Source organism: Artibeus jamaicensis, unplaced genomic scaffold (genome assembly GCF_021234435.1).
Source record: "Artibeus jamaicensis isolate MK-2021 breed Jamaican fruit bat unplaced genomic scaffold, CSHL_Jam_final contig_233, whole genome shotgun sequence".
In the NCBI taxonomy this organism is placed as follows: Eukaryota; Metazoa; Chordata; class Mammalia; order Chiroptera; family Phyllostomidae; genus Artibeus; species Artibeus jamaicensis.
In genome coordinates, this window is record NW_026521486.1 from 33,986,093 (window position 1) to 34,011,115 (window position 25,023).

The following is a 25,023-nucleotide window of genomic DNA, read 5'->3' on the forward strand; positions in this document are numbered from 1 at the left end:
TTGTATGTGTATTTATGAGATCAAATACTTTTCTCTCAAGGAGATTTCAAGTCAACTTCTACTGATCTGCTCTACCTAAGCCTAGTGAGTCAAAATATTAATTATTTTAAAATATGTACTTTAGCCGTGGCTGGCGTGACTCAGTGGATTGAGCACTGGCCTGCGAACCAAAGGGCCATCAGTTTGATTCCCAGTCAGGGCACATGCCTGGGTTGTTGGCCAGGTCCCCAGTAGGGGGGGGTATGCAAGAGGCAACCATACATTGAAATTTCTTTCCCCCTCTTTCTCCCTCCTTCCACCTCTGTCTAGAAATTAATAAAATCTTTTAAAAGTAAATAAATAAATAACAACCAGCCCACATAGAAAAACTAAAGACATCCCTGCGATTTCTCAATGTCCTCATGTTAATTTTTTCCCTAGGCAGGTAGGGGGAGCTAGAAAGCAAGACATAAGGAAGAAAGTCTATTTTAAATTATGACCTCTTTATTGACTGCGGATTTACTGTATGTGCACTCTAAGAGAAGCTTTAACAAAGTATACTACAGAGGGTATGCAGTGTATATAAAGACGTCTGAACAAGATAAACAGAAACCAAGGGAGTAAACAGAAGTCGTTTCAACCTGGGCAGCGGAGTATATCTAGGAAGGGGTGCTCTACACCAGAAGGAAAAGAAAGTGACTTCTTGGTTTAACAAACCGCACTAGGATTTCTTTATCTATTGACAGAATGCAGTTTCTACATTGAAAACAGGGATGATAGGACGTAGAATTTTATAACTTTTGGGGGGTAAAAAATAAAGAAACACAACCCAAGGGCCAAAGTTTGCTTCAGCATCTCTCTCACAGCCCAGCAGCACGTCTCCCAGGGTTTCCTGAATCTACATTTTGTACCTGGGCCCAGAATATCGCCACTGAGGACCCCTGCAGGGCCGCTGCTGCCCCAGATACATGATGCACATAAGCACTTGGTGGTCACAAAAGAAGAGTCCACACTGGTTAATGCAGCTATTCTTGCTCACCCATAGGGGCATTCCCCAGTCACAGCCAAGTCCACCTCAGAAATTGTCTAACACTTTTCAAATGCTCTTTTATTTCCAGCCAGCTACATATGGCCTATGAGACTGGCCTGACAGAGCCAAAGCAGGGCTGTCCCTCAGCCAGTTGGCAGCAGGTATGGCTACAATCTGTGGCAATGAAGACAGCACTTGAATGAAGCAGGCACATTCCCCAGACAGGACTCCCTGGAGCCATCGCTGGGCCTTGGCCCCAGCACCAGACGCTCTTTAACGCCAACTGACAGCCTGCAGTCGGAGGACCAGCGTCCAGGGGCAGTTCATTCAAAGCACCAATTTAAATGATGCTTATGCAGAACACCCAACATTTCTCCCTATAAAGGGCCACAGGTTTTCCTTCAAACAACTACCACAGTGAAAACACTGAAAACTAAACACAAAATAAAAATGAGCATTACAAATGGAATGTTACTATATGTATTTGTATTGAAGTGAAAAGGCAACTAAATGGTCATGAGGAACTCTTTCCTGAAGACAGACACGCAGACTTACTTACCCTCCCATCTTACAGTCCCCGGTCCCACCTTTCCAGGCTCGTACAAACTTCGGATTGGCCCACAGAGACACTGGCTCAAAGGTTTCCTTTGAAAAGTAAGGTCCCACTGGGCTCAGGATCACAAAGATCATGGCTTTCGTAGGCTTCTTGACTCCAAGGGAAGGCTGCAATAAAGGAAGAGTACACGCAACTGTCCATTTCAAATGTCAACACTAGTCTCAGAATCTAGGACAGATCTGTGACTATCTCCCAAAGGGGCCATCTACTAACACTGGAGCTGTTACTCCTAACACTGACTTACGCAAAGCCTGACAGTCTTCTAACAAGAAAACACAGAGAATTGAGTGCTTACATTTCATTTTGCTTTGCTTTCTGAGTTGTTTTGATTTTAGAGGGAAATCAAACATGACCATTTTTATTTTAGGAGGGTTTTTAGAGAAAGATATTTTTAACAACTAGCTATAGAACCCCCTTCAATGTTGCAATGACTGGAAATTGAAAAAGAACTCAGACATGGTTTTAGTGTTTGGGAGTGAAATATAATATTTGCTTCTCTAACTTCACCTTCTGCTACCACATGCACGACAGGTCCCAGACAGCAAGAGTGTAGCTACGCTACAGACGAAGACACCAGACAAGATGAACGGAGCCCACAAAAGGCAGAGGATAGGACTCAGGAACCTGCGTCATGAATGGCAAAGACAGAAGCTGGCCTTTGCAAAACGCATTCATCACAAGCCAACAGTGCAAAACCATACAAATGCCTTCAGCACAACAGCATTTAAACTAATGACCTTTAGTTCTTGATTAAGGAGAAAAATTGAGAGGCTGGAAGTTTTGAGGGCTATCAGATAGGCCACAGAGCTCACTGGGCTGTCTTGTGCCACTCTGGACACAAGACATAAGAAAACAAGTCAGGACTATTACACTGAGAGTCTCAGAACATAAAATGCTTATGTTGAGTCTTCATTAGAGCCTGCTCTGGCTTGGTTAGGGTAGGAATCAGTCAGGGAAAAAATGAGAGGAAACTCAATTCCAATGGATTTGTGGCTTTTGTTATGTCTGGTGAAACAGGTGAAAGTAGATCTCGGGAATTTTTTTTCTGAGTTTTAATTATATTTCCCACTCCACTACCTTGGCCCTGCTCCCCCTACCTATGCCCAGGTCATCAAGAACCAGGCAGGTCAGAAATTTGTGAGCATAAAGAAGTGTATCTGTATATGTGCACACCAATGCCATCTGAAGGGCGTGCTACCCTTGGGACAAGGAAAGCTGATTGCACTCACATTCCATGTAAACATGAGCACTAGCCTCAGTGGCCACACAGCAAATAGATACCAGCTGACGGGTAACCACATTAAAGAAATTAGTTAGCAAGCAACAGGTTTGGTTTGTTTGTGTTTGTTCTTTCATGGGGGCTGAGGCTCCCCTAACCAATAAAGGATGCAGAGCCTTAAAGCTTTATTCACCTTTTTTTGGTTTCATCGTTTGGGAGAGAACACCTCAGAATGCATGCATCTGTCTTTCTTCTCTGCTTTCATAAAGCCTGTCTTTTCTCTGCATTTTTTCACCTATCAGTTGAGTACAACGATCTCTTCCTATCAGAGGAGCTTTATAACTTAGTATTTTATATTTTTTATGTACCCTTATATTGAATAATTAAGAGAAGCTTCTCAACATAATTTAGAAGTACAATAGGCAAGACACAGTCTCTATCTAGCTTCTGAGTTTCTGAACAAAATAGCATTATTTAGAGATAAGCATTTTATTAGATATTATATAAATTCTTGGACTTTCTTCACTCTGAACTTATGTACTTTTTTGCAACCTGCATTACACTAAAATAGTAACAATAACTCATCATCATAAAAATTTTTTCTCAGATAAATATCATCTTATTTATTTCCATCCCCCAATGCTGACAGGCAAACTTTATATATTCCACTAGGTGGCAGTAAAGAGGGCACAAGTGGAAAATGGAATAATTCTACACATTAAATCTATTTCCTTTTTTTTGAATCCTCACCTGAGGATATTTTTCAGTAATTCTAGAGAGAGAGGAATGGGGAGAAACAGAGAAAAACATTGATGGTTTGCTTCCCGTACATGCCCCAGCTGGGGCTTAAACCCACCATCTTTTGGTGTTGGAAAGGATGTTCTAACTGACCGAGCCGCATCAGCCAGGGCAAATCTATTTCTGAGAAACGATACCTCAACAAACCTTTAAGTAATAAAGGTTTCTTTCTACTCCTAGAAAGCAGGTAAATTATAGACTAGAATTTTTCAATGCTGAAAAAAAGATGTGTTCATGTGTTCTAACATTTTATTTTCTGAAATTTAAGCAAGGTCGACTGATGTTTTATAAGAACTTCAAGTACGGTGTTGATGACAACTTAGTCACCTTCATCCTTAAAAGATTATCACATTGACTATCTTTTCATGAAAAGAGCTCTGTGACTTGACTGAATGAAAATGGTCACACTGTTTTAAAAATGGGAATAAAGAAAATGTAACTGCGTCAGAAAGACAGCTTGCTGATTGGGTTTCTACCTTCAGGAACCATTTGTTTTTTTGCCTTAATTCTCCCTTCTGTCCTCAAAGGCAATTTAAATTCTGTAGCAGTATAGAATTTAGAGTTGAGAGTACAGTTCAGAGTAGTTTACTATATGATATTAATCAAATGGCATAAACATAATTTTATAATGACAAGGTCAGGCTTCTGACCACATAAACAAAAAGCCATACAAATAGAAAATTTGAAAGACAACAGCTGACAAGTTGTGTAAATCAGTTTCAGTAAGTCTCATTTCCTTATGAACACTTTGTTTTTTTTATTTCTCTCTAGCTTGTTTTTTTTATTTCTCTCTAGTTTCTTTGATTATTTTAATACATAAGGAATTAAAGATTTATATTTCTTATTTCCCATTGAAAATAAGGAATATAAATCTCAGATGCAGAGTATATAACTTCTCAAAAAGACCAATTTCAAAAGACTTTGAGATTGAAATTCTGATGTGTACAAAACAATAACAATCTTATTTTATAAAGGTATTAAATACATACATATTTTGCACAATATAACAAGGTACTTGTTGTGATGAAAAATAAAGAGATATGTAATGGTGAAAATTACCACTCTGATTAACTCAGAAAATTAGTTTATAAAAAAGCAGAATGTCAAAGGTGATCTGCATAATATTAGAAAGAGGTCACTGAGCTGAGAAAAGAAATAACAGTCGCATGTTTTGGCTTGAAATAAAGAAAGCACTGGGGTGATGTAAAGTTTAAGAATAATTCTGCCTAAGCAAGGCAAATATAGAGTAGAAATAAGATAACTGGCAAATATGGAAACATTTTTCAAAAAGAACAGCATTCCTCTTTTTTTTTAATTCAAATAACTTATTTTTTTTCAATCTTGCCAGTTCTTTAAAAAGATTAGAGGACAGACCCAAGAGAGCAGAGGAGTAACTGGAAGCTATACTAACCTCCACCCAGGACCAAGCTGGAATTACACCTCACTTGTACAGAAATCATCCTGAATAACCAACTGAACACTAACTGGAGAGAAGCCTTATAAACACAGACAGTGTACATAGAAAACTATAGGCTCCACCAAAAAAACTACTCAATCTAATAAGTGAATGTGGCAAAGCAGTGGGATTCAAAGTTAATATTCAGAAATCAAAGGCATTTTTGTACACCAACAACAAAATATCAGAAACAGAAATCTGGGGTAAAAAAATCCCATGTGCTACAGCAACAAGGAAAATAAAGTACCTAGGAATAACCCTAATCAAGGAGGTAAAAGACTTGTACTCAGAAAACTACACAACACTGAAGAGAGAAATTAAGGAAGACACAAATAAATGGAAGCATATACCATGTTCATGGAATAGAAGAATTAACATCATCAAAATGTTCATACTATCCAAAGCAATTCATAGATTCAATGCAATCCATATTAAAATACCAATGACATATTTTACAGGTATACAACAAACATTTCAAAAATATTTATGGAATCATAAAAGACCCTGAATAGCTGGAAGAATTTTGAGAAAGAAGAACAAAGTAGGAGGATCACACAACCTGACATCAAACTATATTACAAGGCCACTGTAATCAAAACAGTCTAGTACTGACATAAGAACAGATACATAGATCAATGGAACAAAATAGAGGGCCCAGAAATAGACCCAAGTCTCTATGGCCAATTAATACTCAACAAAGGGAGCAGGAATATAAAATGGAGTGAAAACAGCCTCTTCAACAAATGGTGTTGGGAGAACTGGAGAGCTACCTACAAAAAAATGAAACTTGACCACCAACTTATACCACAAACAAAAACAAACTCAAGTTAGAGAAAAGACTTAAATATAAGTCACAATAACATCAACATCCTAGAGAAGAATATAGGCAGGAAAATCTCAGATAGTCCATGCAGCAATATTTTCACTGATAGGTTTCCTAGAGCAAGGGACATATAGGAAAGAATAAACAAATGGGACTTCATCAAAATAAAAAGCTTCTGCATGACTGAAGAAAACATCAGCAAAATGAAAAGGGAACCAAACATATGGGAAAGTATATTTGCCAATGATACCTTGGACAAAGATTTGATCTCCAAAATATATCAAGAACTCACACAACTCCACTCTAGGAAGACAAAAACCCCATTGAAAAATGGGCAAAAGACTTGAACAAACACTTCTCCAAGGAGGATATATACAGAGGGCCCAGAGACATAGGAAAGGATGCTCAGCATCACTAGCCATCAGAGAGAAGCAAATTAAAGCCACAATGTGATACACCTTCACATCAGTCAGAATGGCCATCATGAACAAATCAACAAACAAGTACTGGCAAGGTTGTGGAGAAAAGGGACCCCTAGTGCACTGTTGGTAGGAATGCGGACTGGTACAACCACTGTGGAAAACAGTACAAAATTTTCTCAAAAACCTAAAAATAGAACTGCATTTTGACCCAGCAATTCCACTGCTGGGATTATATGCCAGGAATCCTGAAACACCAGTTCAAAAGAACCTATGCACCCCAATGTTCACAGCAGCACAATTTACAACAGCCAAGTGCTGGAAACAACCTAAGTGTCCATCAGCAAATGAGTGGATCAAAAAACTGTGGTACATTTACACAATGGAATACTACACAGCATAAAGAAAGAGCTCCTACCCTTTGTGACAGCATGGATGGAACTGGAGAGTATTATGCTAAGCGAAATAAGCCAGGCAGTGAAAGACAAATACCATATGATCTCACCTATAAGTAGAACCTAATCAACAAAACAAACAAGGGAGTTAAATATAACCAGAGGCATGGAAATAAAGAACAAATTGATAGTAACAGGAAAAGTGGGGAGGTGGGTAATAGGGGAAAGAAGGGGAAGGGTCCTCAAAAGACATGTATAAAGGACCCATGGACAAAGACAACAGGGTGGGGGGAAGGACTGAGGGTGGGAGGAGGCGGTGGCTAGGGTAGGGGAGAGTAACAGGGAGGGAAATGGGGACAAGTGTCACTGAACAACAACTAAAAAAACAAAAAAATTAATAAATTAAAAATATTTTTAAAAAACGATGGGACATTCCATTTACACAATGGAATGCTACTTAGCCATAAAAAAGAAAATATTTCACCTTTTGTGACAGTATGGATGAACCTGGAGAACATTATACTAAGTGAAATAAGCCAGTCAGAGAAAGACAAATACCATATGATTTCATTTATATGTGGAATCTAATGAACAAACTGAAGTAACAAGAAAAATAGAGTCAGACTCATAGACAGAGAGCAGGATGACAGCTAAGGAGAGGAAGGTGAGGGGTTGGAAGGGTTGAGTGAAAAGGAAAAAGACCTCATAGACCTGGACAACAGTGTGGTGATTGTGGTGGGGAGGAGGTTATAAGGGGACTAAATGGTAACGGAGAAAAATACAATAAAAATTTAAAAGAATATAAAACATTTAAAAATTTTTAATTAACAAAATAAAAGTAAAAATAAATAAAAAGATTAGAGTAGAAAATGGTAAAAAGGATATTGGACTGAGGGTCCTTGCACAGCCTTGAGTGTGTATCACAAAAGGAACAGATAACAAACCCACACAGTGTTTTTGTAGGAAAATCTAGTTCTTTTGATAAAAGATAAAAAATCCTCAATAATTATGAAGTGCTTTTTTGTTTCTAAGACATTTCACAATCATCATTTCTTTTTTTTTTAATATTTATTTATTTTCAGAGAGAGGAGAAGAGAGGGAGAGAAACTTCCATTGGTTGCCTCTTGCTTGCCCCCACCTGGAGACCAGGCCTGCAACCCAGGCTTGTGCCCCAACTGGGAGTCAAACCAGTGACTTTTCAGTATGCGAGGACAATGCCCAACCCACTGAGCTATACAACTGTGGGCTCACCTCACGGATATCATATTTCATCACCCAACAATCCAGGAGTGAAGGAGTATTGTATGCTACTTTTAAGTTGCAGAAACTGAGGCTCAAAACAAATGATTTCCCAAAGTTTTCAGTTATTAAGCTCTAGATCTTCTCTTAATTCAGAGCTCTTTTTACAATATCACTATTAAAGAAAAAAAATTCAGAGGAGTACCTAAGATTTCCTAACCTGAAGAGAGGTCAAACCAGGGCGGCTTCCCCGCACCCTCAGCCTTCCCCATAGAACACACACAGTGTCTCATGCTCAAACCACAAGGAGGCCTTTTCCCTTTGAATCCCTCCTCACCTTCCTACCTCTCAGTATTTTCCTGTCCTATTCCCTCCACCTGGAATCCTTTCCGTCCATCCCCACCCAATGTGGGGCTGAAATGTGTCTGCCCCCCTAAATTCATATGTTGACGCTCTGACCACCAACCTACTGTTTTAGGAGGTAAGGCCTATAAGAACATAGTTAAGGTTAAATGAGGCCAGAAGGGTGGAGCCCTAATCCTTGGGGCTGGTAGCGCTCTAAAAAGAAAAGACACAGTGGAAGATGAGCCTCAGCCCCCTGCTCCACCCCATCTCCTTCTCCCACAGCACAGAAGGCCCTTAAGGACACAGTGAGAAAGTGGACATCTAGTATCTAGTGTCTGGGAGGCCTCACCAGACACTCTCCCTCTTGGCCCTTTGATCTTGGATTTCCAGCCTCCAGAACTGTGACAAAATTAATTCTGGTGTTTAAGACACCCAGCCCCTGGTGTTCTGTTTTGGCAGCCAGAGCAGACTGAGACATCCCCTCTCTCTCCTAAGTAATACAAACAACTTCCATCTCAATTTAAATGTTATTTTAGGAAATTAGACCTGGACAAGGTTAAGTGTTTGTGTTATGTGCTGTTATAGCATCCTGCACTTCCTTAGGTTTAGATAAAATGCCTATCACCCTTACACCTGTTTTATTTCATTTTCTGCCTCTTGCTAATCTATACACTTCAAGCAGTGCAAGACCCTTTTTGTCCTCTCTACTTAGTATCATACGTTGTTTTGCCAAGTTAACTAAATATCTGCCAAATGACTGTCCATTTTAATAGGACATTGTTTATAGAAAAGGGCTGTGAAAACCCAGATGATTACTTACCATAATTAAATTATTTTGATTTTTTAAATCTCACGCAAATCCTAATATGTTGCATTGACACGAGAGAAAATGTCCCTTTGCCTCTTGCCTGATGTCCATTTGTGCCACCTCTAGAATAACATAATATGTAAACACTGAAAGAATCACGGGGAAAGCTAACGTCCAGGCTTCTCTGGGGCTTGCTGCAGGATGGGTGAGGGATAGGGCTGAGTTTATTTCTCAGCCTGTTCAAAAAGAAAGATAGCATAACTCCTTTTTAGTCTTAAGTAATGATCATTTTAAAAATTATAAAAAGCAGAGTTAAAAGAAAACTAAAGATAAAGGGAAACAGACAAAAAGAATGCTTAACTTTCTTATCTAATATTATGTAGAGGCAGTGATGACTGATCACAGGGTTAGTATAAGGATTAAATTAAATAGTTTTCTGTGGAAAGCATCCAGGGCCTGATCTTTTTCATCTTTCTCAAGCATTTAACACATAGAAATAGTTACCTTTTGCTTTTATAAATAATAATTGATGATAGTGATAATGGTAAATAATTTCAATATATATCAATGCACAGAGCATTATGATGATTGCGGACGTGACCACAGAACTGTAGGAACTGTGGAAAACAGGTATTTGGGGAAAAGAAAAGAATCATTATAATGATGACCTGGGAAATACAGGTTGAAATCAATAGAAATTTTAGCTTAGTGGGGAAACAAGTAATCAGGAATACTCGATGGGGAAGTGCTCAGGAAGAGCCAGAATGAATCGCTCTTAGAAAAACCAGGCTCCATTTCTCTGCTGCTATGGCTCTAGATCAGGGGGCCAACAAACTTCAGCCTGTTGCCCACTTTTTAAAAAGTTGTATTGGAACACACGCGTTCACTCACATGTTGCCTGTTCCTGGTTCTGTGTGTGCGCTGCAAGGCAGAGTGGAGACCTACCTAACCCTTCACAAAGTTTCCCAGCACCCTCGCTAGACGGTAGGAAAATGCTACAGGAGGCTTTTCCTTGTACCAAGACTGGCTTCAAAACCAGCATCTCCTCACTGAGCTGGTCTCACCACTAGGACTGACTTTGTGATTCCACCCAGTTTGGTTCTGTGGACTGGGCCAAGCAAGGTGCTGAGGCTGAAACAGAAAGACAAATAAGACCAACACAGGGAAATGACAATTGCAATAAATAGGCAAGTCTCACCCCAGGCAACCAAGTGAGGAAGAGGGTCCTCGGTTTGGGCTGATGAAGGAGAAAGGATGTTATACTCAAGGAAAGAGCCTTCAAGGAGACAGTGATGTCAATGGGGTAACATGTGTCGGGGAAACTGCACACCAGAGGGGGGTGGGGCAATGGGATGCCCTCATCTAGTCACACGTAGAAGCTGCCTGTGCCATCACCCTCAGAAGTAGAACCATGAGAGGAGTAGAGTTTGAAAAATCTCTTGAATATTGTAATAATCAGTTTTCCCCTTCATGTTGACCATTTCCATCAGCTTGAAACTATGTCACGATATCTGCCATCTAAAACATACACACTCCTTTTACCCCATGTCCCATTCCAGGCATCTGTTCAGCTCTCTGCTCCCTGTACAGCAGAATTCATCATAAGATTAGTGCATGCTCAACATCATAACCTCCCCTCCTCTTATTCTGTCTTGAATCCATGACACTCAAGCTTTCGACCCCACCACCCCACTGAGATAAGCTTATCAGGCCCACCAAGGACCTCCATGTTGCCAAATACAACAGTCAGTTCTCAGTCCTCACCTCACTGGTCCTCTGGGCAGGATTTGCCACAGTTGCTCATTGGTTCCTCATTCTTCACTTAGCTTTCAGTACACCAAGCCCTCCCCTTCCTTTACTTTCTACCTGCAGGCTGCTACTTCTCATATTCTTGGCTGATCATTTTCCTTTCTTCTAAATGCTGTCCTGCCCCAGGGCTTATTTCCTGTCCTCATTTCATCATTATCTACAGTTCTTCCCTCGAATACTTTGGCTTTATTTGCATTTTATGTTAAATGTTACAATGTTATCATGTAAATTCCAAACTCTATCTGAAAGTTCACCCTTGTAAATCTACACCCCTACTTGACATCACCAGTTTAAATGACCACATCCAAAACTAAACTCTTGATTCCACCTATCATCACTTCAACAAATAAATAACAACAATAATACCCCCCCCCCACTCTTCTGCATCACAACAAATCATTGCTAGTCAGTTGCTTTGGCCCAAAGGAAAACTTGACATGTCTCCTTACACACTCACACTGTTTATCAGCAAACTGTGTGAGCTGCAATAAATATCCTTAAATATATGCCTTTATGTGCACTAGGGGATATGTCTACAGAATAGCTTTCTTAAAGAAAGCCTAGATATTTAAGATTCCCAAATGTAATTATTCTGCTTTACTCAATTTTTGAATGACGATTCTCATGTTTGTTATATCAACATTATGGCTGACTAGGACACTTGCTATATAAATCAAACTACCACATTTCACAAATTCTAAAATGTCCATTGTTTTCACATTTAGCATGTCTGAAATCTGAACTCAGAATTTTACAATAGCTATAGCTCAATAGCAGTCATGGCAAAGCTGACGTGGGCAGGCTTGGAGCTAGCTGTTCACACTGATGGCAACGCCAATGTCTCGTGGGCATCGGTAATGCTATACGTGTCAAGTTTGCCATTGAAAATGTCTTCTAAAAGTTATGGGATGATTTAGCTGAATCATACAGTAACTAAAAAGAGTGCTACTGCACAGAAAGGCACAAAATCAAGAGTAGGACATGTATTTGATATTAGTGGAACAAATATGTGTAATAACATTAAACAAATGTAATTTAATATTTTCTTGCAAAGCAACAACCAAGTCTTCTAATGGGACATGTGGTAGGAACAAATGTACAGAAAGATAAAGCAGTGTTAGCTTTTATTACTAAGACACACAGAAAAATAAAAATGCGTACCACAAGCCCAGAAGAGCAACTGACAGCAGGAGAAATTCCAGATGTCCTCAGAAAATATACATTAAAAAAAAGAGCCTGGTATGACCAATAATCATGAATCACTCAGGAGTATTGGGAAAATATTATCACAGCTTTAACTGGCAATGTTTTTCTATTTCAGTGCAGGAAGTAATGGTGTATCTTATAATTTATGGCATCTTGGAATCAATTAAGTATGGTATATACGTATGATGGTATGAATACCTTACAGCTAGAAAACTGGAAAAACAAGAGGCACATCCAAGTATACTACACAGAGGGATCTTTAAGCAAATTGTAAATGTAAAGACAATGATACAAACAAAACTGTGCACAGTATGGCTACCATTTATGTTTTTGGGGAAAAAGAAAAGATGTGAGAGAGAGATAGAGAACAAGATCAGACGGGGAACCAGAACCAGTGTTCATCTAGGGAAATTTGACAGATGTACCAATAGCTGGCCCTGTAAAGCAGGGAAGAAAGGTCGGATCATTCAATAAACAGTGATGGGAGAACTTGGTATCCATGTGGAGAGACATAAAGTTAAATACTTCACACAAAGGATTTCAAATGGATTTCACTTAATTGGAAAAAGCAAAACTCTAAAATACAAAACAAGGATGACCTTAGAGTAAGGAAAAATTTCTTTAAGACATAAAAATCACTAAACATAGAAAAAATTAATTACACTAGAATTAAGCACTAATAAGAGAGGGAAGAGACACAAAAAACAAGCCCCAGGCTAGAAAACTATTTATACATGTATCTGACAAGGGAATTCCCACAGACTGGGAGCAGGAAAAAAGCTTTTGCTCAGCCCTGAATCCCTAGACCTAGCACAGTGACTACTACAGAAAGATGCTGAAGCAAACAGGTTAAGAGCCTGGGGGTTCTTATTTCACCTCTTTGGGCCTCAGTGTCCTCATCTCGAAAAGGATGCCAGTAGCACCTACTCACAGGGCTGTTGTTGGTTAGTGCGTGGAAAGCACCAAGCACACTGACACTAAGGAGAGCTTCCTAATACCAGCGATGCTGAGGCCGCCAAACCAAATGGCTGTTTCATCAAAGAGAAGCGGAACTTTCCTGGCAAGAAGCAGGGCTTTCTCGGGATGGAAGCAGTAAGATGGAGCACGGGCATCTTCCTGGAAACAGTGACTCTTTCATTAATTCCCTGGTTGTACATTTTCAAACTGCTCATTGCAGTATCGCAAGAAGTACCGGCAAAATGGAATCCCAGTAAGGGAACTGGGGCAAAGTGTGGTAGACAGCTGTCCAGTGTGGAGAACTGTGCAGCAGTTAGAAGTGTCAGACTGAAAATACAGAGTAACCTGGATAGAAATGAACAGCAGGGCTGAGGGAAAACGTCAAGAAACACAATGAGATCTGTAGAACAAAATCCTTTCGGCAAGTTGAAACTACAGACTTACAAAGGAATAAGAGATACTTAAAAACAAACCAAAGAATACAAACCAAAGAATATTCAGTACATGAGAAAACAAACCAAAGAATATTCACTCAATACACGAGAATGATTTCCAATGGGGTAAGAATGGAAAATACAGACAAAAGGGAATTAAAAAAAACCAGAGGGACCTCATAGCCATGACAGAAAGTGCCATGAACTGAGAGGTGTAATTAATAACCAGGTGCATCATTACTCCAAAAAGTAAAAATAAAGATAATAACAATCACCCCGTGATAAAGTTCAAATGGACGAGAACAGCCTCACAAAGGTGTCCATTGATAAGCCTGATAATAACAAGCTGATTATCATACACTATAATCAATGCAAATAAGCTGGATCTCTAAAAACAGACTCAAGGTTTGCAGATACTTAAATGGGGCTGTTGATATGAAACATGCTCACAGAGTTATGCAAATGAGAATTTAATAGTCTGTAAACAGTAAAATGAATACATAAAAATGTCTCAAATCAGGATGCAGAAGCATACATTAACAGTGGGCAAACCCAAGTTAGTGATTACAAATTGCTCCTGTAACACCTTGTTTTCAAATCTATTCAGTTTCCTTCCTTTATAGAAGCTAATTGTGAGAGAAAAGATAATATATATAAGCATAAATAAGTACAGTGAATAAAGGAAATTCTTTTTATGAAACTCTTAAGATTATTGGTTAAACTGTAAGTGTAATATCACTATTTTACAAGGTGATAAAAGGAAAAGAAAAGACATGTCTGTAAAATGTATATGCCCTTAAGTTCCCTGTGGAGTGAACCACAAATCAAAGAGATTTTTATTTTTGGCAGCAAGATTTTTAAATGTGAGCTCTAATGAAAATTTCATACTGAAAGATTTCCAATCAAGTCATGAATGGAGAAATTGTCTATATGAAGTGACTTAAAATGTTTCTGCATTATTCAAATTGCATTCTGTGCACCTGAGGCTGGTATTAACCAAAAGCAGGTCAGTTCTCTCACTGAGTTCAACTCCAGAAATGTATTTAGGGACACTCTACTGTGGATGTATGAGTTACGTGAATATGAAGAATGAATCAAGTCCCACATGAGGCAAGGTCAGTCTGTCTTTTGAGTGCAGTGAAAAGTCAGATCTACTGGTAGCTTGCAGATGTGTGTCGACAGCCTGGGACCCGGTCAAAGGGCTGGGTGAGCTGGCCCCAGACGGCCTGGAGGGTTGGCCCTACCATCAGACTGAACCCTTCTAATGACACTTACTCTCAGCCCTGATATTTAGTCCTGCCTCACTCCAACCACCTCTTGAGAGGAGAGAGTCATGAACTGGGACTGAGTGGATAAGTGCAAGGCTAGAAGCAACAACCAAAGGAATTTCAGAGATTGTGATTGTGCATATTCTGCTATTGACTGTGGTCAGAGCACCTGTCCACTTATCGGAAACACTGAGGAAATAGAAGCGCACATGCGCACATGTGTGTGCACCTGCCCACAGTTACTACATAGGGCAAGGTCGAATAGAACAGATGCGGAATTCAGCAAGCCTTGGCTTTTTAAGATGTAGGGTTACTAGATATCCAGTATTGAACCTGACAATCATGTAATTTTGGCTTCTTCTCTGGTAAAGAAAAAATGTATGTGTAGATATTCTCTATTTAAATATTATGAGTTCAGATTCTATCATAATTTGCAATTGACAGTCTGAAGCACTCGAGCTTTTAGTTTCTCTTAAAGTTTTTGACTATCTATAAATAAGTACTTCCAAAGACGTGTTTTAAAATGAATTCTGAAATTCTCTTTTAATCTGAGAAATATTTTGGTAATATAAGTGATTTTGCCTTTTAATTCAAATGTTTTACAAGTGGTTCACGTATTAATGTTTAGTATTTTGCTTAATAATGTGAACTTTATTAAAAAAACTGTTTTTCAAATCCCCCCCACCCCCCCCACCCCCGGGAACATACTATTTTTATCAGAAATCCCAACTCGCTGGTTATGGGGGAAGAGGGCCCTTCATTCCTACTCCTTACCCAAGACTTCAGGAAAATGAAAACAAAAAGAAGCAGCTCCCCCTCCTCGAAATTTCAAAACCATTACCATTTCTAGGCCTGAAGAAGGACCAGAGGGACCAGACTGGTAAACTGAGGAGATAACGGTTGGTCTTGATTAGAGGAAGGCAAACAGCCTTGTTTCTTGCTCATCCCTTTGACTCATTTACCTTCAGCTCTGTGGCTATTCCTGTGCTATAATGGCAGAGTTCGGTAGCTGTGACGGAAACCAGATGGCCTGCAGAGCCTAAAATATTTACTCTCTGGCACTTTACCGAAAACGTTTTTTGACACCTGGGCGTGATGATCAGGAGAAAGGAGTCATTAATGATAATAGTGGGGGCCAGTTCACACCGCACACTAGAAAGTCTCATACAAGAATACACAATAATAACATCCCCACCAAAGTATCCCAAAACAGGGAGTGGGCTGGTACCTCAGTTCCAATGAATGTGGGACGAATATACAGACTAGCAGATGTTGAATAGGGGACCCATTCTTGATCCAGTTTCACCAGCTGTTGAATACACTGCATAAGCTCTTCCTTGTCAAATCCCTGAAGTAATAAAAAGCATAATACATAATGAAATTTTCTTCATTTGGAGCATAGGAAATAATCCTCATGAGAGCTTTAGGCTGTTAAAAAGATAATAAAACCAAACAAGATTTTTTTCCTGTGATATTTTCCCCCTCAGATTAAAAAGGGGCAAGGGATTATCCACATGTGAAAAATTTAAGTTGGATCCCTACCTCTCACCACACCCACATACCAACCACAGTTGGATCACACACTTAAGTGTGTAAAATATAAGACTTTTGTTAAAAAAAACAAACAACCACCACTGTCACCTTAAGGTAGAACATAATTCTTAAGTAAGAGGCATAAAGCATATCTCATAAAAAACAGATAAAATTTGACTACTTAAAATTTAAGCACTTCCGTTCGTCAGAAGATGTAAGAAGCAGCAAAGTGAAGTTATTTGTAACATAACAAAGGACTGTACTAGAATGTGTCACCATATCCTAAAAATTAGCAAGAAAAAGACATATTACCTAGTTTTAAAAAAAAAGGGCAAAAGCTAAGAGTAGTGTATTTCTAAGGAGGAATAGATTTTCATAGGCTAAATGGGTGACAATTTGTCAAAGAAGTAGTTTCTACTCACTTGGCATGAAAGAGAAACATGCTTTCAGTCATGTGATGGGCTACCCAGGGGAGAAATAAGTCAGAAACAGGCACCTGCATAGAGCCCATGACCTCAGGATTTAGCTTTGTATTCTAACAGTGACCACGGTGTGGGAATATTACAGAAACTGGGGTGGCCGATCATACAGGACACAGCCTCACCCTGCTCCACCTGCTTGGGTCTCTGGCACTGCTGTCTAGAGATAAGATTTAGTGGAAAGAGAACCTGATTAGGAATTTTAAAACTTGCGTACACTTTCTTACCATTCATTCTGTGTGACTTTAGACAAGTCATTTAACCTCTCAGGGCCTGAGCGCTCCTCTCTGAACAAAGGTGCTGTCAGAATTTATAATACATACTTTCTTGACAATTGCTCACTGCTGCGATTACAGACATGAAGAATGTAAAACTACCTGACAGTTTGTAGCAGACTCGCTATCCAATAAACGTTACTTCCCTTTCCTTCTGCCCCCACTTTAAATTTTTCCCCAGTGACCCACCTGTAATGGTAGAGGAAGGAAATCAGGACCAAGTGCAAAGAACCGACCTTAATTTCCCTCCCCTATCCTACCATGGCTTCTGAAGGAGGTGGGTGAGCCTGGGTTACAAAAACAGGGAGAACTGAAGAGCCTGGCAAACAGGGAGCAGTTACTTGGGTTTAGCATCTTTAATGCACAGCTTGGACTGCCTCCCTGAAGGCCAGGGACCCAGAATGTGGTCCTCAGAATGTGGAAAAGGCTTTCACTTCGGAAAGGTGGCCTGCACATCTCCGGGAATGGAAGTAGAGTCCACCTCCACATCCACGAGAATCTTAGCATCGACATCTAACCCGCCTTATAATGAACTCTGCTCCACAACCATGTCAGGATCCAATGGCCATAACAAACCATTTTGACACTTTTTAAAAATAAAACTTGGGGTACAATGTCAAAATAATTAATTAAATAACTGTCCACTTGCTAGTGTCTACTGTAATTAGGCAAAATACCCCCAAAATACCTATGTTGTATACCACATGTTCCATTTTCAGTGTTACAATTTCACACAGTCTTTAACTTGTATTTATTTTAGTTGGAGGCATGTTTTTATTGCTTATCTTCTTGTCTCCCACATACACATTAATTCCCCACAGACATTTAAAGAAGTAGATTGTGGAATTTCCATTGGCATTGGTTCCTTTTTTTCTCACTAATTACGAAGTAAGTCAGACATAACTCCAGTATTCATATGGTCTGTATTGAACATATAAATATTCCAAAAGTGATTTCTTTGGTAGTAGACTCACAGTGAACCATTACATCAAGAGAAACACAAAGAAATCCCTAAATTTACATACCGGCAGAGTTGCCCTCAGAGCAGATCGGTACATTCTATCCATATTGAGGTCTGGCCGAAAGAGTCGAATTTTATTATCTACTCCTCGAAATGCCTTCATTCCTTCAAATAACTGAAGATAAAAGAGAGAGAAACCTCGGAAGTTAACTACATTAAAAAGAATCCTTGTATTCAAAAGAACGACTTTTCTCTGGGCGCTCACCTCCTTGTCCTGTAAAGCTGTTGACACAGACCTTGACCAGAGATCCCTAAATCTAGAAATACAAACCATTGATGAGCTAGTTATAGTAACTGGGATAGAACTAAGTTGTTGTACAACCAAAACCCGGTGAGGAGCCAGCTATCCCGTGCTTAGGCAGAGCTATACTGCTAACCAATAAAGGAAAACACCCCAAATGCATAATGTGAACTAACCCCCTGCACAGCAGAGGTGGGGACCACAGGCCCCAGCAGTGTACCTCAAAATACCCATGGACCTTTTCACCTAACATGGCTCATTCAAACTCTGGATAATAGATAACGTAGATGTGACCAGAGTTGCTTCAGTCCCCAGAATCATGGAAACCGAGCAGGTCAAGACTGTATTACATCAAGGCTTTGTTGACTTTCTCAAAAAGCCACCCCAGCGAAACCACTGCACAGAGGTGTGAAAAGACCAAGAAGTAAGTATGTTCTGACAAATACAGATAAAACAGAAAAATCCGTGATTGTAGTGGAAAATTTTAACACAGGTTCTCTAGGTTTTCAACAGAACAAACAGGCTAAAGATAGGACAGATCTGAAAAAGAACAAACTAACCTACCGGACAAACAACTCCCAGCCCACAACACCTACAGGACGAGTTTCCTTCCCACGTTTTCCACGGGAAGATAAGCCAGAAATCAACACCAGAAATATAACTAGAAAGTGTCCATGTTTTAGAAAAGAAGAAACCTATTACAAAATACAGCATGAGTCAAAGAAGAAATAAATGGAAATGAGAAAATATGTTAAATTGAATGATAATGAAAAGTAGGCCCATTTCAAGGCTTATAGCCTTAACACTTACACGAAAGAGGAGAAAAAATATAAATCATGTAGTACAATTAAAAAGCACAAAATTCAATGTTACGGGAACAAATACATGAGTAATTTATTAAATATAATCAGAGTAAAGCTTCAGTTAAAAAAGAAAGTTGTCTAGGGAGAGGCTCGTAGATGGACAGCAGACTGACAGCTCTTGGAGGAGAGGGCTTGGTGGGCATGGTCAGGGTATGGAAGGACTGAGCAAAACAAAAAAAAAGAATAAAACTCGGACATAGACAACAGTGTGGTGATTGTGGGGGAGGAAGGGTGTCAGAGGTAGGAGAGGGTTCGGGGGGATAAATGGTGAGGAAACGAGACATCACTTGGGGTGGTGAACACACTATACAGTGTACAGATGCTATGTTGTAGAATTGTATACCTGAAATATACAACTTTATTAAGCAGTGTCACGCCAATAAATTCAATAAAAAGGAAAAGAAACTCATAGCCATTACAATGTGCTAATTCCTATTCAGCTCACCCTTTCTCATGGATTTACTATTTAAGTTTACTGATAAAACACAGTAAGTTTCTTCATATATAAATAATAATAACTAAACCACATTCTAATTATCAAAAAAGGTTAAGGTTGTCAGATTGGACTTAGCTCATAACATTTGAAACAAAAAGATACAAAAAGCAATATATCATAGAAATATTCGGTTGGCCAAAAATCTTGTTTAGTTTTTTCCATAAAATGGCTCTAGTAGTCTTAATTGTCTTTAACTTCATTTGAAACAATTTTGTTAGACTACATTGTGACAACTGTCATGTCAGTGTGTATTAAAAAAACTTATCAAAATTGGTGAATTCTTGTGTAGCCATTTCGATATTGAAGATGGAAGAAAATAAGCAACTTTTTTTGGTATATTACGCTTTATTATTTCAAGAAAGGTGAAAATACAACTAAAACTCAAAAAATTTTTGTGCACTGCACAGAGAAAGTGCTATGACTGATCGAACGTGTCAAAAGTGGTTTGTGAAGTTTCATACTTGAGATTTCTCACTGGATGATGCTCCACGGTAGGGTAGACCAGTTGGAGTTGATATCGATCAAATGAACACATTAAGTGAGAACAATCAACGTTATACTATATAGGACACAGCTAACATAATAAAAATATACAAATCAAAAAAGTATTGATGAAAATGAAAAACACGTCTTTTTTTTTAAGGAAAAAACTAAAGGGATTTTTCAGCCAATCCACTACTTTCTAATATAGAGCTGGTGGGTGCAAGTAGTAGATAAAAAGTTCTTGATACTTAATGTACAGCATAATAATTATAAATAATACTGTACCATAAACTTCAAAATCGCTAACAAACTAGATATTAATTGTTCCCACCACAACAAAGAAATTATACTTTGCCACAGTCTGGCCGCAGCGGGTCAAGGGGTCCCACAAGTGAGGGTAGGCGTCAGCGCTGGGTGACAGATGACAACAAGCCTCAAAGGACAGTGAAGCTCTGTTCCGTTTATTGCAAGTACAAGCAGGTTTTTATATTTTCATTTTAGGTAGTGATTAACATTTGCAGGTGTATAGCATGATCAGTTACGCAGAAAAAAAATCAATACAAAGGTAACCAGGAAAAGTACAAGAATTTCCATAGTTTCAATTATATTATACAAAAATTGTTTTGAGTAGGAGAACCATTAATCAGACAATTTGAAATAACTATGTACAGAGTTTAAATATCTTATTGTTTATTAAAGGTCTAAAATTTGGCATGGGGCAAAAGGTACGCTAGACCGAGTAGAGGTTAGAAAATTTATTATAAGGCCTTTGTGATGTCTAACTTAGCTATTTATCTTTCTGTCTAAAATGTTTCTCTATGTACTATGGACTCTAACTCCTTGGTAATTGTATCTACATGCTTAGTTTATAGTATCTGACAAGCTTCTGCTGTTTCTATGTCTACTAAATTCTAATTAATATATATTCCTGTTCAAGGTAAAGGAAGGGCTGTTACTCCAACAACTTTTAGATATTCAGGGGCTATTTTATTGGAGGGGATTAACTTGGGGGAGTGCTCTGGGTAATTCTGGCTCCCTGCTACCTAGTATTAACTTGTTCTGCATCTGCTTAACTCGGTCAGGGAAGGAAATATTCTTCCCCTTGGATTCACTGGACATTATGGGCCTTTCCTCCTCTGGGCCCCCTGAGAGGATATTATTTTGGGGAAAGGCCAAGGTGGCATAGTTCTCAGTCTGACCTAGCTGTTGATTAGCTCTGAGAATGGCCATCATTTCTAGGAGATTCCAAATTATTAGAAAAGTAAATGTCTGAACATCAAGAGACAGCAAGAACAGAATCAACACTATATATCCGCTTATGCCACGTCCTCCAGGCCTGAATATGCTTCTTGGAAGCCATATTCCCCACACTCGGACTTTGTCAGACAGCATGACTGGAGCTGGAACTGGACGTGGCAACTGGACGTGGCAATACTTATGTGACGTAACAGAGGAATTAGCTAAGGTACAGTGGCAGTCATACTGCAATATGTAAATATACCAAATCAATACAATGTACACCTTAAACTTATAGAATGTTATATCTCAAAAGAAGTTGGTGGGGTTATATTATTATGTACAAATTAAAATACATAATATTTCTTTTACTCCACAACTTTAAAATTGTATGCATTTGATGTAGGTTCAAACAGATGTAAAGATTGTATGATAATATATACATGCAAAACATACAAAAGGATAACACAGTATGACTAGTCTGAATTTATCCCTGGAATACAGTTTGGTTTAACATTAGAAAATCAGTTAGTGAGCCCTGGCTGGTATGGCTCAGTGGATTGAGTGCGGACCTGCAAACCAGAGTATTGCAGTTCGATTCCCAGTCAGAGCACATGCCTGGGTTGTAGGCCAGTTCCCAGTGGGGGACACACGAGAGGCAACCATACATTGATATTTCTCTCCCTCTCTCTTTCTCTTCCCCTCTAAAGATAAATGAATAAAATCTTTAAAAAATCAATTAATGAAAAAACTATATGATCTCATTAGATGTAGTTCATGAATCTGATAAAATTAGACATTTATTATTTTAAAAAATTTTAAAGATTTTATTTATTTACTTTTTAGATAGGGAAAGAGAGGGAGAGAAATATCCATGTGTGGTTGCCTCTCACACGCCCCCCTCCCCACACTGGGGACCTGGCCTGCAACCCAGGCATGTGCCCTGACTGGGAATTGAACCAGTGACCCTTGATTTATAGGCCAGTACTCAATTCACTGAGCCATACCAGCCAGGGCTCATTTATGATTTTTAAATGTTTCTTAGATAATTAAGAACAAAGGGAACTTTTTTACATGACAAAGGGTATCTAAAATAAACTCAGAAAACATTCTACTTAATGGTAAAATTTAAAGCTTGCCTTTTCAGACTGGGAATATCATAAGTTGTCTGCTGTGACTACGTTAATTCAATATTCTACAGCCAGTATAATAAGGCCAAAATAGTAAAATAAAATACATTCGGTTTAAAGAAAAGGAACATAAAACTGTCATAGATCATGAAACATAGAGAAGATTAAATATCTAAAAAATAAAAAAGAAACTTACACAATCTCTTGAAATTATTTGTTGAGGAAAGGTAGCCTGCTGCAAAATTATACTCCTATGTAACAGCAGCAGTTCAAACACAATACCATTTATGATAAAATTAAAAGGAAAACTAAAGTGGGAAAAATATAACAAAAGAGTGCAAGACCCATAAGAAAAACATAAAAGTATGCCAAGCATTTACAGATCTAGCTAATTGTGGAAAGCAATCTCATGCTTGTGGACAGAAGACTTTAATGTGATAAAGATGCCAATTCTTCTCAAATTGATTTATATATTTAATGCTATTCAGATGAGAATCATTTCAGGGCATTTTATTTTCTTTTAATAAACTGAATTATGAAAGTTGATTGACTTGATAAATTGAATCCAAAAGCAAAGGACCAAGAATATCTAGCACTACTGAAGAGCTAAGTAGAAAGACTCGTCCTGTGATTTGGAGGTTAGGAAGGTATGGTATTTGTGGAGGTAAACAAGTAAAACACTGAAACAGAATAGAGGCCCAGGTAGACAAGACAATGGAACAAAAATGAGGACTCGGTAGTAGACTCATACACACAGGACAGCAGTGCTAGGACATGTCAGAGGGATGAGAACAGTCTTTTTAAATGGTGCTGGGACAATTGATTATCAGCAGCAAAAAAAAGTAAAAAAGAAAGAAAGAAAGAAAGAAAAATATAACAATCAGACCATACTTCATACTTCATATAAAAACTCACCTAGGATGGCTAACCTAACTCGGCCAGGACTATACAAACAAACAAAAAAATAATAAAGAAAAAGAAAAAGGCCCTGGCTGGTGTAGCTCAGTGCCCTGGCTGGTGTAGCTCAGTGGATTGAGCGTGGGCCTGCGAACCACAGGATCACGGTTCTATTCCCAGTCTGGGCACATGCCTGGGTTGCAGGCTGGTTCCCTGCAGGCCAGTTCCCAGCAGGGGATGCACAAAAGGCAACCATACATTGATGTTTCTCTCCCTCTCTCCTTCCCCCCTTCCCCTCTAAAGATAAATAAATAAAATCTTTAAAATAAAATTTAAAAAAAAGAAAAAGAAAGGAAGAAAGGCAGCTAGTTCAGCTCACAATGCAAAACAATCTCACCGTTGCTTTTCCTTGAGACACCACAGTACTTCAGTATGCAGAAGGGATTTATGTATAGTTGCTATTTTGTCACCCAGAATGTTAAATTGAAAGTTCCTGAAGAGTCAAGATTTAATCAAACTAGTCATCGCTACTGCTTCACCAAGAACATATTTAAGTGATACTGTTTTTATATTGTGACGCATGGTAATAAAGAATATGACTCCCTAGCAAAGGGTGGGTATCAGAGTTGTACCTACTACAAATGTCAACACACTGTGAAAAAAATAATCTCTCGATATTATTATGAAGAATCTTGAACTTGCAATCCCTTGAAAGGGGAGTGTAGGGGCCTGTGAACCACGCTATAAGAACTGCCAACTTGGAGACACTTGTAAACAAGCACACCAGCATACTATGTAGAATGCTCACAGGAGGAAACCACACAAATGTCCGTCCACAAAGACTGACCACACTCACATAATGGAATACTACTGCCACGAGGAACGTGTAATGTGGTGGTACCTACGGCCCTCAGATCAAAGCAACCAGGGCCTCTGCCCTGAGCCCTACACCTTAGATTGCCTCTCACCCCCTTCCAGCTGTGCCTGTCACCTTAAAGCAAGTAGTCAGCTGGACCCTAAGTTTCTTTTCTAGACCAGACTCCCAAGTACCTAGTTCTCTAGCATCCCAGCCCAATGGCCCCGGTCCCATTTTCAGGGATGGAATGAGCCATCCTAGGTTCATCCCAAGAATAGACAGCACCAGTGGTGTGCCCACACATAAGTCCAAGGGAATGCAAAGAGTCTATGGTGGTGTGGGCATCTACGCATGTACGTGTGAGGCCCTTTGTGATACAGTGTGGAGCAAGGTCAGGAGGAGCTAGAGTGGGTGGACCACAGGGTCTCTCTGCACTTTCCTCCAGACCCCACTGACGTTAGGTTTGGTCCTGCAGAGACAGATCTTATACAATATTGACCTTAACAGGCTCTCACACACAATATAATTCCATTTACAAGAAGTTCAAAAAGAGGTAAAACTAAAGTATTAGAAAATGCTCCAAAAAGAAAAGCAGGAAAAAAGTTATCACAAAAGGGTAATGGTTGCCAGAAGATACAGGATTTATTATGTGGACAGGGAACATGAAGGCTTCTGGGATACTTCAGTGGTCTAGTTCTTTACCTGGATGAGC

General features: G+C 39.1%; 1 protein-coding gene across 4 annotated transcripts in view; it reads right to left on the minus strand.

Annotated features, from left to right (window-relative positions):
• The window catches only part of BCAT1 (branched chain amino acid transaminase 1), a 100,895-nt gene that overhangs the window by 31,863 nt on the left and 44,009 nt on the right, over nucleotides 1-25,023 (minus strand). For 3 of the 4 annotated variants that reach the window (XM_037144822.2, XM_037144823.2, XM_053662257.1), the window contains 3 exons: nucleotides 18,114-18,224; nucleotides 16,030-16,149; nucleotides 1,569-1,732 (listed from right to left, as the gene is read on the minus strand). In XM_037144822.2, coding sequence (XP_037000717.2) covers nucleotides 1,569-1,732; nucleotides 16,030-16,149; nucleotides 18,114-18,224 — 395 coding nt within the window. The remainder of the gene's footprint in view (nucleotides 1-1,568; nucleotides 1,733-16,029; nucleotides 16,150-18,113; nucleotides 18,225-25,023) is intronic. The other variant, XM_053662256.1, reaches the window with a different exon arrangement.